The sequence below is a fragment of the Amphiprion ocellaris genome, chromosome 9 (assembly GCF_022539595.1).
Source record: "Amphiprion ocellaris isolate individual 3 ecotype Okinawa chromosome 9, ASM2253959v1, whole genome shotgun sequence".
In the NCBI taxonomy this organism is placed as follows: domain Eukaryota; kingdom Metazoa; phylum Chordata; class Actinopteri; family Pomacentridae; genus Amphiprion; species Amphiprion ocellaris.
Window position 1 is genome coordinate 28,618,380 of NC_072774.1, and position 14,526 is coordinate 28,632,905.

Below are 14,526 nucleotides of genomic sequence, written 5' to 3' on the forward strand. Positions count from 1 at the left end.
CAAGATGGGTGTGTGGTAGCAAACTGTTGAATATCAAGTTGAGTCTCCCAGACAGGTTCACAGGCAGACATTGTCAATCTAATTCATGATTCTTTGCATAGGACTGTAAATAAATTAATATGCAACTGTCACATGGGCAAGCCAAAATAGAGTGAAACCGCTATAATAATTTCATTGTTTTCTTGTTCTCCAATGTAATAAAAACTAGTTTTTATCATCATCTGGTGCTACTTAGGTGGTCTGGACAGAATATAGACATGCTGTTGTGTATATAAAAACACTGTTCTAATGATGACTTCTGGTTTAGGGTTTTTTTTCCCCAAACAAAGCCAGTGAACATAGCATCCATGTGAGGCTAGTGACCATTTCTACTTCAGTTATTTGTCACAAGAGGCCTCTTAAACCACATTAAGGAACTCAAGTGTCACCTGCTGTGCTTCCCACCAGATGCAGGTTCCAGTGAAAACAAGGCTGAAAGTTTCAGCGATGGAGAGCTCAAGGATAAGAAGTGCACTATCTGCTCCCAGATCTTCACCACTGAGAGCCAGCTGCAGAAGCATCTCCGTGAACATGAGGTCAATGACAAGGTGAGTTCAGCATGGCAGTGTGTGCATACTCTCCGCATTGGCTTGTGTATTCTTTCTTGCATTCAAGTCTGTTATCTGATGGTTCCCAGCCACAAGAGGAGATTGAGAATCACAGCATTATTAGCCTCCTGGCACTAGTTTTCCTTACCTGTCAAACATATTAAGTAGCTGTCTAATGATAATTTCCAGGGTTCCAGCTGACATATCTTGAATTTGACTGGGCATGTTTGAACTGGTGGAGATATGAGGTAACCTTTCACTGGAGCTGGATCGGTTAGGTATTTGGCCTGTTGTGGATTACTTTTGCAACTACAATAATTTGTGGGACGCTTTCAGCTGAGTTTGGAGCAGATGATAACACACCTTCAGTGGATGACAATGTTCCAGCCACAGGTTGGATTTGGGCCAAGCTCGCAGCTTAACACTAAAGCTGGAGGTGTCCTGGATTTTTCAGCTCAGATGATTTTTCACAGTGTGGAAGTGTAAACTAGGTGTCGATTAGATGTCGTCTATTTGGGAGTCTCAGCATAGGTCTCAACTCTAGTTGGCCAATCTCAATATTTGGAGACAACTACTTCCAGAGCTTCTGAAATGCGTTTTTACCAACAATGTGAAGGGCAGACTCTTCATTATTGTTACTGACCTGCCCTTTATTACATGAGGATTGCACATTTTTTGTGTTGCTGCATGTTTTTGCTACATAATGTTTATTCATATCGACAGTGTAAATAGATTAGTTGAGCTGATTTGAATGAACTGCTGCTTAATTCAAATAATGGGAAAGGCTGAAACTTGATGGGTTATTTCTGACTTGGGAAACGGTGAATGCAAAATGTTTTATGTTACTGAACTTTGTGGTTGAAGAAGATATTGTGGCACAGTGTGACTTCTGGATGAATGAAAAATCAATGGATAATAATTTGGGTAATTCTTAAAACATTGGAAATCCTTGATTAGGTGTCAATCAGTTATCAGCTGGGTTGATGATGAGATCCAATATTGATCCAGTGTAACTGTTTTGGTTCAAATACAGCCCCTCATGCATGCATGTTATGAGTAACAGCTAAAGGATGGATGTTGAAAAGTTCTGTTGAACATAAACAAAAGCATTTAAATAAAATTTGTGTTTTGATATCAAGATTTTAATTTTTGCAAATCAGTTCCTAAAATTTGGTTTCAGCCCTGAAAAAAAAAACAGATCAGTCAACCCCAGTTATTGATCAGCAATCATAAATACAGTGTGCGAGTCACTTCAGTCGTAATTATGGCTTTGCATGAGTTATTCTGCATTTGTGGTCTGTTTTTAGTGTTGTATAAAACATTTATGGCAGAGCTAAAGCTGAAATGTCAGTAAAATGAACACGTTTGTCTCATATTTTGTACTCCAGCGTCGGAAAATCCTAAAATACATATCACAGTCGCTCAGAAGTGTTAATCATCATAACTAGCATCCTCTGAGTCATCAGATGAGTCAGAGAATATTACCAAGTGTTTTCATTTGTAGAGCACATCCATACTTTGCAGTATATGTTAATCATCACGCGTGGAAATGTTGTGTGAAGGAGGTAAAGTGTGATGAGGATGTCTCTGTGGTGGATGACTTCTCTTGGTTTAGGCAGTACGCTTAGATGGAGTTGTGTTAGAACTGACTGCAACAAGTGTTCTTTGTCAGGGAATTTTCTGTTTTTCATTCATAATGCATGAGCACACATACACAAAAAATGTGAATTACTTCATGTTGAGTAATGCAAGTGTTGATAGTTGTTAAATTACTGGTTTCCCTTAAGTTGCAAAGTTTGCTCTGTTTGCCATCTATTTTCAACATTTCGCAGGACTCAGATCTTCCTCCCCTTGTGCTTGCTTTCAGTCACTGCTTTTCAGTCAGAAATTAGCCGTGTTTGCCATTACCTGCCTTTAAGTGAATAAACTGCCTGTGTATTGTCATCAGAAGGTGGCAGTATAGTCTACGTTAGACATGGCCGTGATAAAACAGAGTAGAGGAAGCCAGAAAGAAAACTAGAGGCCCATCTCATTTTTCAACTTTGAGCCGGTGTATCCTCACTGTGTCCTGTGTCATCATGAGTGCCAAAAACACTTTGACACTCATGATGACACAGGACACAGTGAGGATACACCTGTGCATCCTTGTTCAAAGCTGCTGCTGCAAATCCTCTCTCTCCTTGATATAAAAGAGGAATTACATACAGCATGAATATACAAACCATGCTGGGAGCAGGACTGACAGATGTGCCTCTGTAATATATGTCACTCAGTCAGTGCACATGCTTGCAGGAGTTTGCATGTACAGAATATATTGATATGAATTAGGGTACATGTCCAAAGGATCCATTATTTAACCGTCCCATTTATTACTCCGCCAAGGAAAACTGTGGAGTTATGTGACGACTGGCATACATTTGTCCATCTGTTTGTCTGTCTGTCTGTTAGCAACATTACTCAAAACGGACTAATGGATTTGGATGAAATTTTCAGGAAAGGTCAGAAATGACACAAGGACCAACTGATTAGATTTTGACAGTGATACGGCTTATAGTCTGGATCCACGGATTTGTTTAAGATTTCCGTATCATTGCGAGATAATGTCATGGTGTCACTGTAACTATGACAACAAGTGAAAAGACGTCAGCTGCCTGCTGATGATCACGATTGCGATCCTACTACAAATCGTCTGCTGCGAACTTACCGGGACTTATAAGTCGGAAGCGATACAAGAAACGGTTGGCTAAATTGTGAGGATGTTTTTGAGTCCCATCAATTCCCGCCGTCCGCTACATATTTAGGTCACGCGAGTCACTATCTGTACATAACGTACACATGCATAACACACACCTGTGCTCAGTGCAAGGTCATTTTGTTTGTTGGCACATCTATAGTAAATGGCCACATTTTATGTTGCTGTGATTTCTGCCACAATTTTTTTTCAAGATTTCAGCCGTCAGAAATGATATAATGACTGAGCAGCCTTCGCGGAGTACTGTGCTCTCTGAGTGCTTTTCTTGTTGTCTATGGAAGCAGCTCTGCAGCAGTTTCTGGTAGCATCATGTTGCATTTCAAGAGACAGGGCATCTCGTTGCCTGCTCGCCATTTGCATAAGGTTGAGGCCCAGTCTACTTTATGCAAATCAGGTGTGTCCAGCTGCCACTTCCCTCTAAAAAACTTCAAACCATTGTTAATGTAAAATGGAGGCAAATTCAGTAGCTGTATTGCTTGTTTTCTTGCCTGAAATATTTGAAATTGGTTGGAAACTTTTACTGTCCTATAAGACAGCCCATGAGTGAAGCGTTTGTCCAGTAAAGTGCAGCCAGTGTTTGTATGGTTGTAGAGAAACACTGCTTGTGTTGGTTTCCTGTTGGAGAGCACTTGTCAACCATCTAATTTGACACTGCATGGTGGTATGCTCATCAAGCGTCTCATGCTGGGAAGCAGCACGACTCTTTGTATCTCTGTGGATAAGTACGTTGACTTGCTGCACATGTATGCAACTTATTTTTCCAAGTGCAGTACTGCCGACAAGAAAAGTGGTATATAAACTACAACTACATATATGCAGCTGTCTGTGTGTGCATCTGTAAAGGAGTGTAATCAAGGCCTAATACATAAATGTATGCTGTAAGTAGGGCTGGGCGATTTTGCCAAAAAAAAAAATCTTAGATTTTTTTGAAAAAAAATCGATTTTCGATTCGATTTCGATTTTTTTCTATGCATTTATAAGTGATTGAGAAAAACAGATATTCTGTCAAAAGTTTGTTTTATTGCAAACAATTCAAGGCCTTGCCATTCAAAATTCAAGTTATAACCCAGTTTCAAATCCGAACCAGTTCCAAATGACAGAATTCCAATTTCCTTTCTTTGAACAGAGTTGTTTTCTACTCACGGGGGCAGCCATGTTGTCTCTTTCTGTGCAATTCGCGGGGCACGCTACGGAAGCCCACGAGTGAAGTGAAGCCTGAACCGCGAAAAAAGAAACTAACGGGGAAAATAAATATCAGATCAATGGGAAAACACTCGAGTTAGTAAAATAAAAATCGATTTTAGTTATAAAATCAATAAAATCGATTTTATTCCCAGCCCTAGCTGTAAGTTGTCATTAACATTTCTTCTCATCTGACAGAGATCAAAAAACACAGTGGTAGGCCATAACAAAACATTGAATGGACAGACGATTCTGCTGCTGTGCCACATGTCATACTTACTAGTTGCCTTAAAACAACAGCTCTTAAGCAAGCAATATTTCGTTTTCTTAAATCCCCTTTGCCTTGACTCCTCTCTCCTCGTATGTCTTCCCTGCTTTCCCCATTTGCATCTTTGATGAGAGAGACTAAGATGTGAGGAGAGGCGTTAGGGAAAGAAATGGAGGATACCCAAAGTGAGAAATAGGAAGAGACGGTTGGTTACGGGCTGCTAAAACATCTTAAATAAAGAGAAAAACTAACACAAATTTGGTCAATTCAGAGGAAAATGGAAAGTTTTGGAGATTTGTTTTCAGTGGGACAAGTAAATATTCTGGAATGTCTGCTGCAGTTAGACATGTTTCATGTTGTCTGGAGGTGAAAGCAATGACAAAAAGCAGAAACTGTTGTGCATTGATGTGAGTTAAATGTTTGCTATGCCAGAAGTTATTTGGAAAAGGGTGTTTCCTTCTCCCTTTGTGTGCATCAATGCTTTTAAGTGCTGTAAGCATAAAAACTTATTTGCAAACCTGGGGAAGTTTTGTTATTGAATTTTGTTGTTTTCATTACCATTTTAATACAGTACTTCAAAATGCACATCCAACATGACTGCAGGACAGAGAAGGGATTTGATTCTTTGTTCCACACTTTCAGCAAGATTATTAGAGTGATTAAAATCTCTCTTTGGGTGTGAAAAGGTGATAATAAGACTCTATATCTGTTCATTTGCCAGTACTCTTGTAGTTATGGGTCATTTCAGCTTCAAGGCCAAAATCTTCACCTTCATTCTGTCCAGACTGAAGAGCAGCAGCCACTCTGATTATAGCACTGCCTTCAGCCTTCAACAGATTCAGAAAGCATTCTGAAATTAAGTCAGCTGGCTCCTCTGATAGAAATATAACCTAATATTGGTGCCATTTCTGTCTTATTGTGGATATTTTTTTTTTGCCTGTTGGTAGTTAATACTTGTGTATCACAGTCATTTTGTTCTCTCTCTGTCTCTTTCTTTCATCTCTCTCTTTGCAACAAATGTGTTTTCTTGAATCACTTAAACTAGCTCAGTGATGGAGATTCAGTCAAGACTGACTCCATCTGCCATAAACAAGACTAAAAACAGCAACTAGAACAACATTGCAAAGGGAGATGCCCGAGAAATTTTACAGCACTATTCACTCCAGCATTCGCTCTCCTCTGCAGCCTCACCGATGTGACCAGTGCCCACAGACGTTTAATGTGGAGTTCAACCTCACGCTACACAAGTCCACACACACCACCTCTGACTTCACCTGCCCTGTTTGCAATAAAAAGTTCTCAAGAATCGCCAGCCTCAAATCCCACATCATGCTGCACGAGAAGGAGGAAGTAAGTCGTCTCACCAATCAAACCTAAAACCATTGTTTTGTTTTCTTTGAATTTAGAAAAAAAGAACTTTGATTCTGTCTTTTGACTCTATTTATTTTGTTTCCATTTTTGCAGAATCTGATCTGCGTAGAGTGCGGAGATGAGTTTGTTCTTCAGAGCCAGCTCTCTCTGCACTTGGAGGAGCACCGGAAGGAGCTCTCGGGCATCAGGGTCTACACCTGCAAGACCTGCGACAAGGAGTTCAAGACGTCTGCACAAATCAAAGAGCACATGAAGAGTCATATCAAGATGAGGTCAGACAGGGCTTCAGATGCCGCTTTATTACATTCTACCAAGCTGAGAAAAGCAGCTCGACATGAACAGAGTTGAATAAACCCAACAGCCACTTCAAGTCGCCGTGAGCATCTTGCTGCAGTGGTTATAACCTAAAATCAGTTCAAATCCACTATAAATAGTATTTTAAAAATAGTATAAAAACTAAGGGTAGTGAAAATTAAAAATGAATGTAGTTAAATGTACACTACCATTCAAAAGTTTGGGGTCACCCAGACAATGTCATGTTTTCCATGAAAACACTTTCATTCATGTGCTAACATAACTGCACAAGGGTTTTCTAATCATCAATTAGCCTTTCAACACCATTAGCTAACACAATGTAGCATTAGAACACAGGAATGATGGTTGCTGGAAATGTTCCTCTGTACCCCTATGGAAATATTCCATTAAAAATTTCCAGCTAGAGTAGTTATTTACCACATTAACAATGTCTAGACTGTATTGCTCATTCATTTAATGTTATCTTCATTGAAAAAAATACTTTTCTTCCAAAAATAAGGACATTTCTTTTTTTTTTTTTTTTTTTTTTTTTTTTTTTTTTTGTCTGCATTTGTTCTCATTGTTTAACTCCACAAAAGGGGAGTCAACATTATATGAGATTGATGCATATTTTAGTCTTGCAACCAAATATTTTAATATTTAGTGCATGTGTGTGACCATCACCGGCCCTCCCTGAAAGCTAAGCAGACCTTCTTTATTAGAATTCCCTATTATAAGCCAGGGAGGGCAGTGCTACACCTCAGTGATGTGTGGGGGAAACAAAGACTGGACAGGACGAACAGGACGAACAGGATGAACAGGGATAGAAAATAACAGGCGTTGCTATTGCAATTAAAGATTGTAAGGTGGTGTGTTATGCCCAACTACTAACTGTCCATCAATAGAAAAAAAAAATAAAAATTTGAAAAAAGAAAAGAAAACCAAACCAACACAAAAGAAAAAGAGATTCAATAATAAATGAACAAACGGTACTGAGCACCATAATTGTGTGTGTCTTGATAGTATAGAATAGAATAGAATAGGCCAGAAGAGGATGCTAGTGCGAGAGAGAATGAGTTTAGGGTAGAGACTGGAGAGATTCTCAGCACATTCTGGCGGGACCCATCATTTGCTGAAATGGGACTCGGCAGTAGCTGGCGAGACCTGATCAAACATGCAAGTGTGAAGAACCCCGAAGCCCAGAACAGCAATCACGGCAAGGCAGGGCCAAGCCAACAGGGCACCTCCCCCCCCAGGCAGTAGGAGCCACAGGGTGGCACCCCCAGAGAGCCACCGGGGCCACCGTGAACGACGAGGACCCATAGAACAAGAGGGAGCAGCTACCGACACCCCCAGCGCGCCCAGACCGACCCAGGCGGCCCGGGGCACGAGGACCCACCCGCCACCCAAACCCCAACCCCGCCCACCCCAGCCCCCACCGAACCCCCCACCCCACCACCCGACCCGCCCACCCCCATCCCCTCTCCCTCCCCCGAGGGGGCCAACGGCCCCACACAGCCAGGAAGCCAGACACAGGGGCCGAGCGGCCCACCGAAGGGGCGGCAACCAGCCCATCACAAGGCAGGCCACCACCGGGAGCCGGCCAGAGGAAATCGGAGCCGGGACCCGATGCGAGTCCAGAGAGTAAAAATGGACAGTGTGGTGGGGCCCGGCGACGCCGACAGGGAGGCACCCCGCATACCCCCCGCACCAGGCCCCAGGCGAGCGCAGTACACCCAGGGCCCCCACCCCCCGCAATGCGCCCTGACAACCCACCGGGACAGAGCCACCACATGCCACCAGCCCGCAGCACAGCCACAGCGCCCACCAAGACGGCCAATCCAGCCCCCGCAGCCCACCAAGAGCCATCGCACCTGCCCGGACCCGTCGGGCACGCAGGAGAACCCCCCCCGACCACAGCCCCCAGGTCCCGGGGACCCCCCAGCCACAGCAACATGGATGATGGTCCACCCCCGCCACCCCATAGCCATAAGGGGGCCGGGTCCCACCAGCGAGGCCATATTAGTGAAATCCCCCAATTACTCCCTATTAATATGTCTCCCGATCCCAGACTGGAGACATTATCCCTGCACCGTGATAGTGTAACCCTGAGTGTCATGTGGTGCATTAAAAGTGGGGAGGCTGGGCGAGGCGTCCAGGGGGCAGGCCAGAGGACCACAGAGGATGGCTACTCTGCAGCCTACCCTGGCCCAAGTTCCCCGAGCCGTCCCAGACCTACCCCCAAGGTGTGAGTGTGTGTGGTGCATTAAAAAGAAATTAGAGAGCAGGGGAGGCAAGCAAGAGGGTGATGGGGAAGAGACAAGGCCGTAGAGCCCTGCCATCCGCCCCACCACAGAGCCCATCGTTCCTGCCCCCACCTGCTCTCGGGGCCCTAGCTGTTGTGTCCCTATATGTGCCTAAGAGTAACTATATACAGTAACTATATAAGGACATTTCTAAGTGACCCAAACTTTTGTATGGTAGTGTATAATATCAAGTTTGACAAACTCTTCAATGTGAATAATGTTGGCGGATGTAACAAATTTTGTGTCAGAAAACAGAAGTTGGAGCAGTTCCAATCACACATACAATTTGCCCTTACCTATATACAAACATTTGGTATAAATAATAAGAAAATACTTAGTAAGTAATCCAGTGGATACCTGCCTAAATCTTGTTCAGTATCAGAATTTCAAAAATTTACATTGCTGTTATATTAATGCATCTTTGTGTTCCTCTGCAAAGCATTTTACACAAAAAAAAATAAAAAAAAATTTGTGTCCGCTTCCTTCACAGGCCGCTCACCTCTAGTTCCAGAAACTACAAGAAAAACATAGATCGCAGTGGGTTCACAAACAGCTGTCATCACTGTGGAAAGGCCTTCAAAAAGCCAAGCCAGCTGGTCAGACACATACGAATACACACAGGTGAGTGAGATCGACAGGCAGGAGGTGAAATGTGCGGCTTTTAGAGCTCAAATCCGCATTTGGTGATTTATGTTCAAAGAAGTTACTGCAGAAAAGAGCGGTGGAATCCATCAACCTCCTGATCGAATTGTCCTATATAGACCATCTCAGTAATGACTGTAGGATGTGATATGGGATATACTGCTGCTAGAGACACAGTGGGTTGCACTGTGCGCTTCAACACGAATCCTGTTTTTTAGCCAATATCTACTAACATTTTGTAATATTGTGTATATAGAATTAGCTATTAAGAGTTTGTTTCTGGACTGCACAGTGACTTGTGATTAGCACTGTCGCCTTGCAGCTAGAAGATCCCTGGTTCACATCCCGGCCTGGGTCTGGAATCTTTCTGTATGGAGTTTGCATGTTCTCCCTGTGCACTGATGAGTTTTCCCCGGGTACTCCGGCTTCCTCTCACAGTCCAAAAACATGCTGAGGTTAATTGGTGATTCTAAATTGTCCATAGGTCTGAATTTGAGTGTGATTGTCTGTATATGTAGTCCTGTGACAGACTGTTGACCTGTCCAGGGTGCCCCCTGCCTTCAACCTGACTCACTTGGGATAGACTCCAGCCCCCACATGACCCTAATGAGGATTAAGTGGTGTATAGATAATGGATGGATGGAGTTTGTTTTGCTGTTTGCTATTAGATGTACTGACAGCTAGCACTGAATCACTTTGATACTAAAGAAATCTGGAAAACCTATGCCAAATTGTAAAATATTTCAAAGCCTGCCCCAGTACATGCATATTTTTAGATACATGTGGGCTGCAACTAGCACCTTGTTTTTTCGTCTAGGATAATAAAGTATGAACTGACTACTTCCAGGTCCTTTTGATGATATATTTTGAGATTGCACATGGATTTGTTCTTTTCTCTGCACCGCTTGGTAGAAGTTCAGTCCATTTCACCGCACATACATTTTCCAAAGGCCGCCCTGACATTACCCTTTTGGGGGCCTGAGTTGGGTTGTATAGTAAATACACCAGACACCCACAACACTTACACCACTGACTGAATATCACTGATCATCCCATTAGAGTGCAATGTTTTGCTCCAAACCCTTCGGTCAAGCTCACTGTACCTTTTTTGGCCATAACTCAAGAACTGAGTCTGGGCATTCATGTGGATGACAGTTACATTTATCACAGACCTAAACATTGTTGCAGACCAAGCACACACATCTTCATAGCAACAACACACCCCAATACCAGTGACCTCCCCCAGCAGAACAGTGCACACAAAAACTGCACACAAACAGCTTGAGAAACACAACAAAGAGCCCAAGGAATTGAGTTGGCCTCCAACCACCTCAGATCCCAATCTAGTCAAGCAATAGATACTGCAATCCAGACTGCCAGCCCCCAGAGGCCTCACCTTGTAACTCACAGACATCCTGTGTCTATAGTTCGACAGGTCAGAACTGTTTTGGTGCAAATGGTCCTCCACAATATCCAGCAGTTTGTTTTAATGTTGTGGCAGATCAGCGTAGGTTTGCATTGTCTGTGAATCACATTAATCCATCCATTTCATTTTCCGTTCCCCATCCAACCGAGAATTAAGTTTTCGGATTTCATATAGTTTCTTTGTTTAGTTTTTAGCTGTTTATCCCATCTGCTTGTAATCTTGATTTTTTTCCACTGCTTGGAAAAGACTTGCCCATTATCAAACAACTGCAGCTGCTCATGTATTAAAATTTGTAAAAGTTCCCAACCCTGGCTGTACAACTATGTTCATGAATTTGTATTGCTTGCAAACTATAATCAGGTTACGGATGTAAATACTGCATTTGCATATAGAGATGTTTGCCACATTGCCACATTTATCAATTGTCATTGCCCTTAACTACCTTGTCATACTCCAATGATAAAAAAAAATGAATCACACTTTGACATATTTGTAGACATGGGCATAGCGTGCAATAATTATGTAATTTATCCTGTTCACAGGGGATTAGCAATCTGGCAGAAGATTACATGACATTCTCTTGGTGCAGAATCACAATCCACAATCTGACTCACAATTCTCACAGATTTAGTTAAACTTGTGTAATCACATTAGTCGTGCATATGGCTGCTTGGATGCAAAGCCTGTCACTTTAATTCAAGGAGATCCAACTCACAAATCAAAAAACGTGTAAGAGTAGCTGGATAACTGGTATAGACCACTGCAGAGCTCCTGTCAGAGAGCACACAGTCACCAAGCAATGTAGAACTTCTTTACTCAGGATAGAGGAGACACAGTTGTTTACTATGCAGACACATAGTCGTGGTAGTTTCTGAAATTAAAACACCCAGAAAGAGAAAATGAGAATTGTCTCCTGTTAAGGTACAACATTTATGAATAAACATAATACTTCAACGTAACCCCACACAGCTCATGTACTTAACGTTCTCCGCTAGTGTTAACAGTAACTATCTACATTCACAGTCCGTACTGTCTGATAGGAAGATTTCACAATAACTATTCTTTCAGGATGCTGCTTTGCTCACCACAATCTTCTGTCAGTCTTACTGTCTTTCATTTACAAATTAAGTAACACCTTTAAGATGCGTCTGATGAGCATCTCCCAGATTGTGTCCCAACTAATCATGAGTTTGCTTAGTTTAGGCAGTGTCGGTAAGGTTATTAAGTAATTAAATGATGTGATTCCTGTTCAATTCCTCAGAAAAGCCAATTAAGATCAGCTCAGATATAAGATCTCTGAATCCTTTGAATAAGTCTGCATATCTGCTCCAAGTGAAATATGCCATTTTTTGCTTTGCACATCTGTCAGTCACTGAGTAGGAGCACTTCCATTTGCAGCCATGTCCCTTATTTTGCCACCATTAAGGTGCAGAGTGCTTAAGAGAGTGTAAAAAAATGCCACTATGCCTGCTGGAGTGCCCACACACACACACATGCTGAACTCAGGAAATATGGTTCTATTAAAACACTCTCATTCTTTAAGTACCAGTACTGATATAATGGATTATAGTGCCGTACTAAAAGGCAAGGTATTGCTTTCTAGAATCCATGTACTGCGCAACACTAATAATATAGAACGCAATTGAAGTCTTCTACTGGTCTTCCTTAACTAGACTCACTCTGATTAAGTTTTCGTCAACTAACTCACTCTGTGACGACAGAGAAAGACTGTACGGGTCGAATTTCGATGCGCTGTTTAAATTCTAATGCCGTTGCATGGCCCTGCGATTGTCTGGTTTCAGGGTAATGTAGCCAGTAGATTCCATTCACATTTTATTGACACATCATCCACATGTTAATTTATTTGGTTGGCTGACTGGCGGGATGACTAATGGCGGATGGATCTGGTTTATCTTCACTCCGAATCTCCAACAGCCTTTAAGCTGATGAGGTGGAGAGTCGCTCAGGGAGACTATACACACTCACACACATTATGCCTCATTTTCTCTGTTTCTCATTGTTGTGCAGAGGAGCTGGTAAGGATTCAAGATTATATTTGAATCATGCTTATCTTGAATTAAAACCAGAAATGACCTTGCATACTGGTACAAAATGAGCAATTAGCACTCTGACATGAATAATTATGTAAAACATCACATTCACAGTATCTCCACTTAGAATTTTTTGTTGTTGTTGAATTTGGTTGAAATTCTGACAAAAGACTAGAGTTGAAGCTACAAACTAGCCTCTGAAAATGTAATGCTTCTGTGTTGAAAAATGTCACATTACTGATCCAAACATACAGGTGTGTTTATTTAATGATAATGAGTGTTGATATCTAAAACAAGCCCCCAGTATTTATCTTTTATTTTGAAGTTATTAATATAGATTTTGTGAAGTCTAGTTGTCCTGAAAGTGTCATAATTGTTTCTGGCCTCCTGTTTGACCTAAACCTATCCCTCTTTTTAGGAGAGAGACCTTATAAATGCACACATTGCGGCAAGGCTTTTAACCAGAAGGTGGTGCTGCAGACTCACATGGTGAGACACACCGGAGAGAAACCTCACCTCTGCATGTTCTGCCCTGCTTCCTTCTCCCAGAAGGGGAACCTGCACTCCCACGTTCAGCGGGTTCATTCAGAGGTAAGGGCAAAAAGAAAAAGACAAGAAAGAAAAGCAGAACTTATGGTTTTGAGTTTTTATTTGATTCATTTTCTCCTAATTCCATTTAGCATAGGCGTGTTGTACCATTTTTGTAGTACTTGATCTAGATAAGAAAATTATTAGAATAGCTGAAAAACAACATTGAAAACTAAGAATCCTACTATGTATTTTTCCAGGGCCAATGCTGATATCAATTCCTGGTAATTAAGACAGTAAAGACAGTAAATGTTATTTATTAACAGCATGATATTGCAGAGAACCTGTCGCCCATAGCTACATTACTTCATTCATAAGATTGCAATAGCAAAATATGTACATATATAAGTAAACTGTTATATATTACCAACATACAATTGCAGGGATCCAGTCATTCATTACTAGACTTTTTCATAAAGGATTTCTAAAACTGAATATGTACGCTCTCAATGAGAGCGATGATTTCAAAACGTCACGGGACATTAAGATGATTTCCTCTATTTAGCAACTCTAGCAGTGTCTGCAAAATAATAATAATAATAATAATAATAATAATTATTATTATTATTATTATTATTATTATTATTATTATTATTATTATTATTATTATTATTATTATTATTTGTATAGCTCTTTTTAAAACACTCAATCAGCAAACATTAAAAATAGAGGAGCATCATAAAACAAATCATAAAATACATCATATTATGGAGGGCTTTGTGGATCAGCAGGGGGACTTTGAACTGGATGTGATGTGGGATAGGGAGCCAGTGGAGGTTTAAAGGCACTGAATGAGAAGGTGTGTCCAAACTTTTGACTAGTAGTGTAGTTTGTTCAACATTTTCATGGTCAGAGTCAGAGCTGTGTAATCTGTAGAAACTAAATGTATTGGATTATGAACACATGCCTAGCATGCAAAGAAGCTTTTAAGAGCTGGTTATTGTTTTCAAGTCATGGACTTGCACAGATGCATTTAAAGTGTTTAAAATGTGAACACAGCTGCCCATCATTCAGGTGAAATATCATGTACTTTTAGAGACTTTTCACGCCATTTCCCAG

The 14,526-nt window shown here is 41.4% G+C and overlaps 1 protein-coding gene across 2 annotated transcripts in view; it reads left to right on the forward strand.

Moving 5' to 3' along the window:
* The window catches only part of LOC111575590 (zinc finger protein 236), a 79,643-nt gene that overhangs the window by 896 nt on the left and 64,221 nt on the right, over positions 1-14,526 (forward strand). For both annotated transcript variants that reach the window (XM_023280812.3, XM_035953085.2), the window contains exons 2-6: positions 448-587; positions 5,975-6,139; positions 6,254-6,432; positions 9,251-9,381; positions 13,298-13,470. In XM_023280812.3, the coding sequence (XP_023136580.2) occupies positions 448-587; positions 5,975-6,139; positions 6,254-6,432; positions 9,251-9,381; positions 13,298-13,470 (788 nt within the window). The remainder of the gene's footprint in view (positions 1-447; positions 588-5,974; positions 6,140-6,253; positions 6,433-9,250; positions 9,382-13,297; positions 13,471-14,526) is intronic.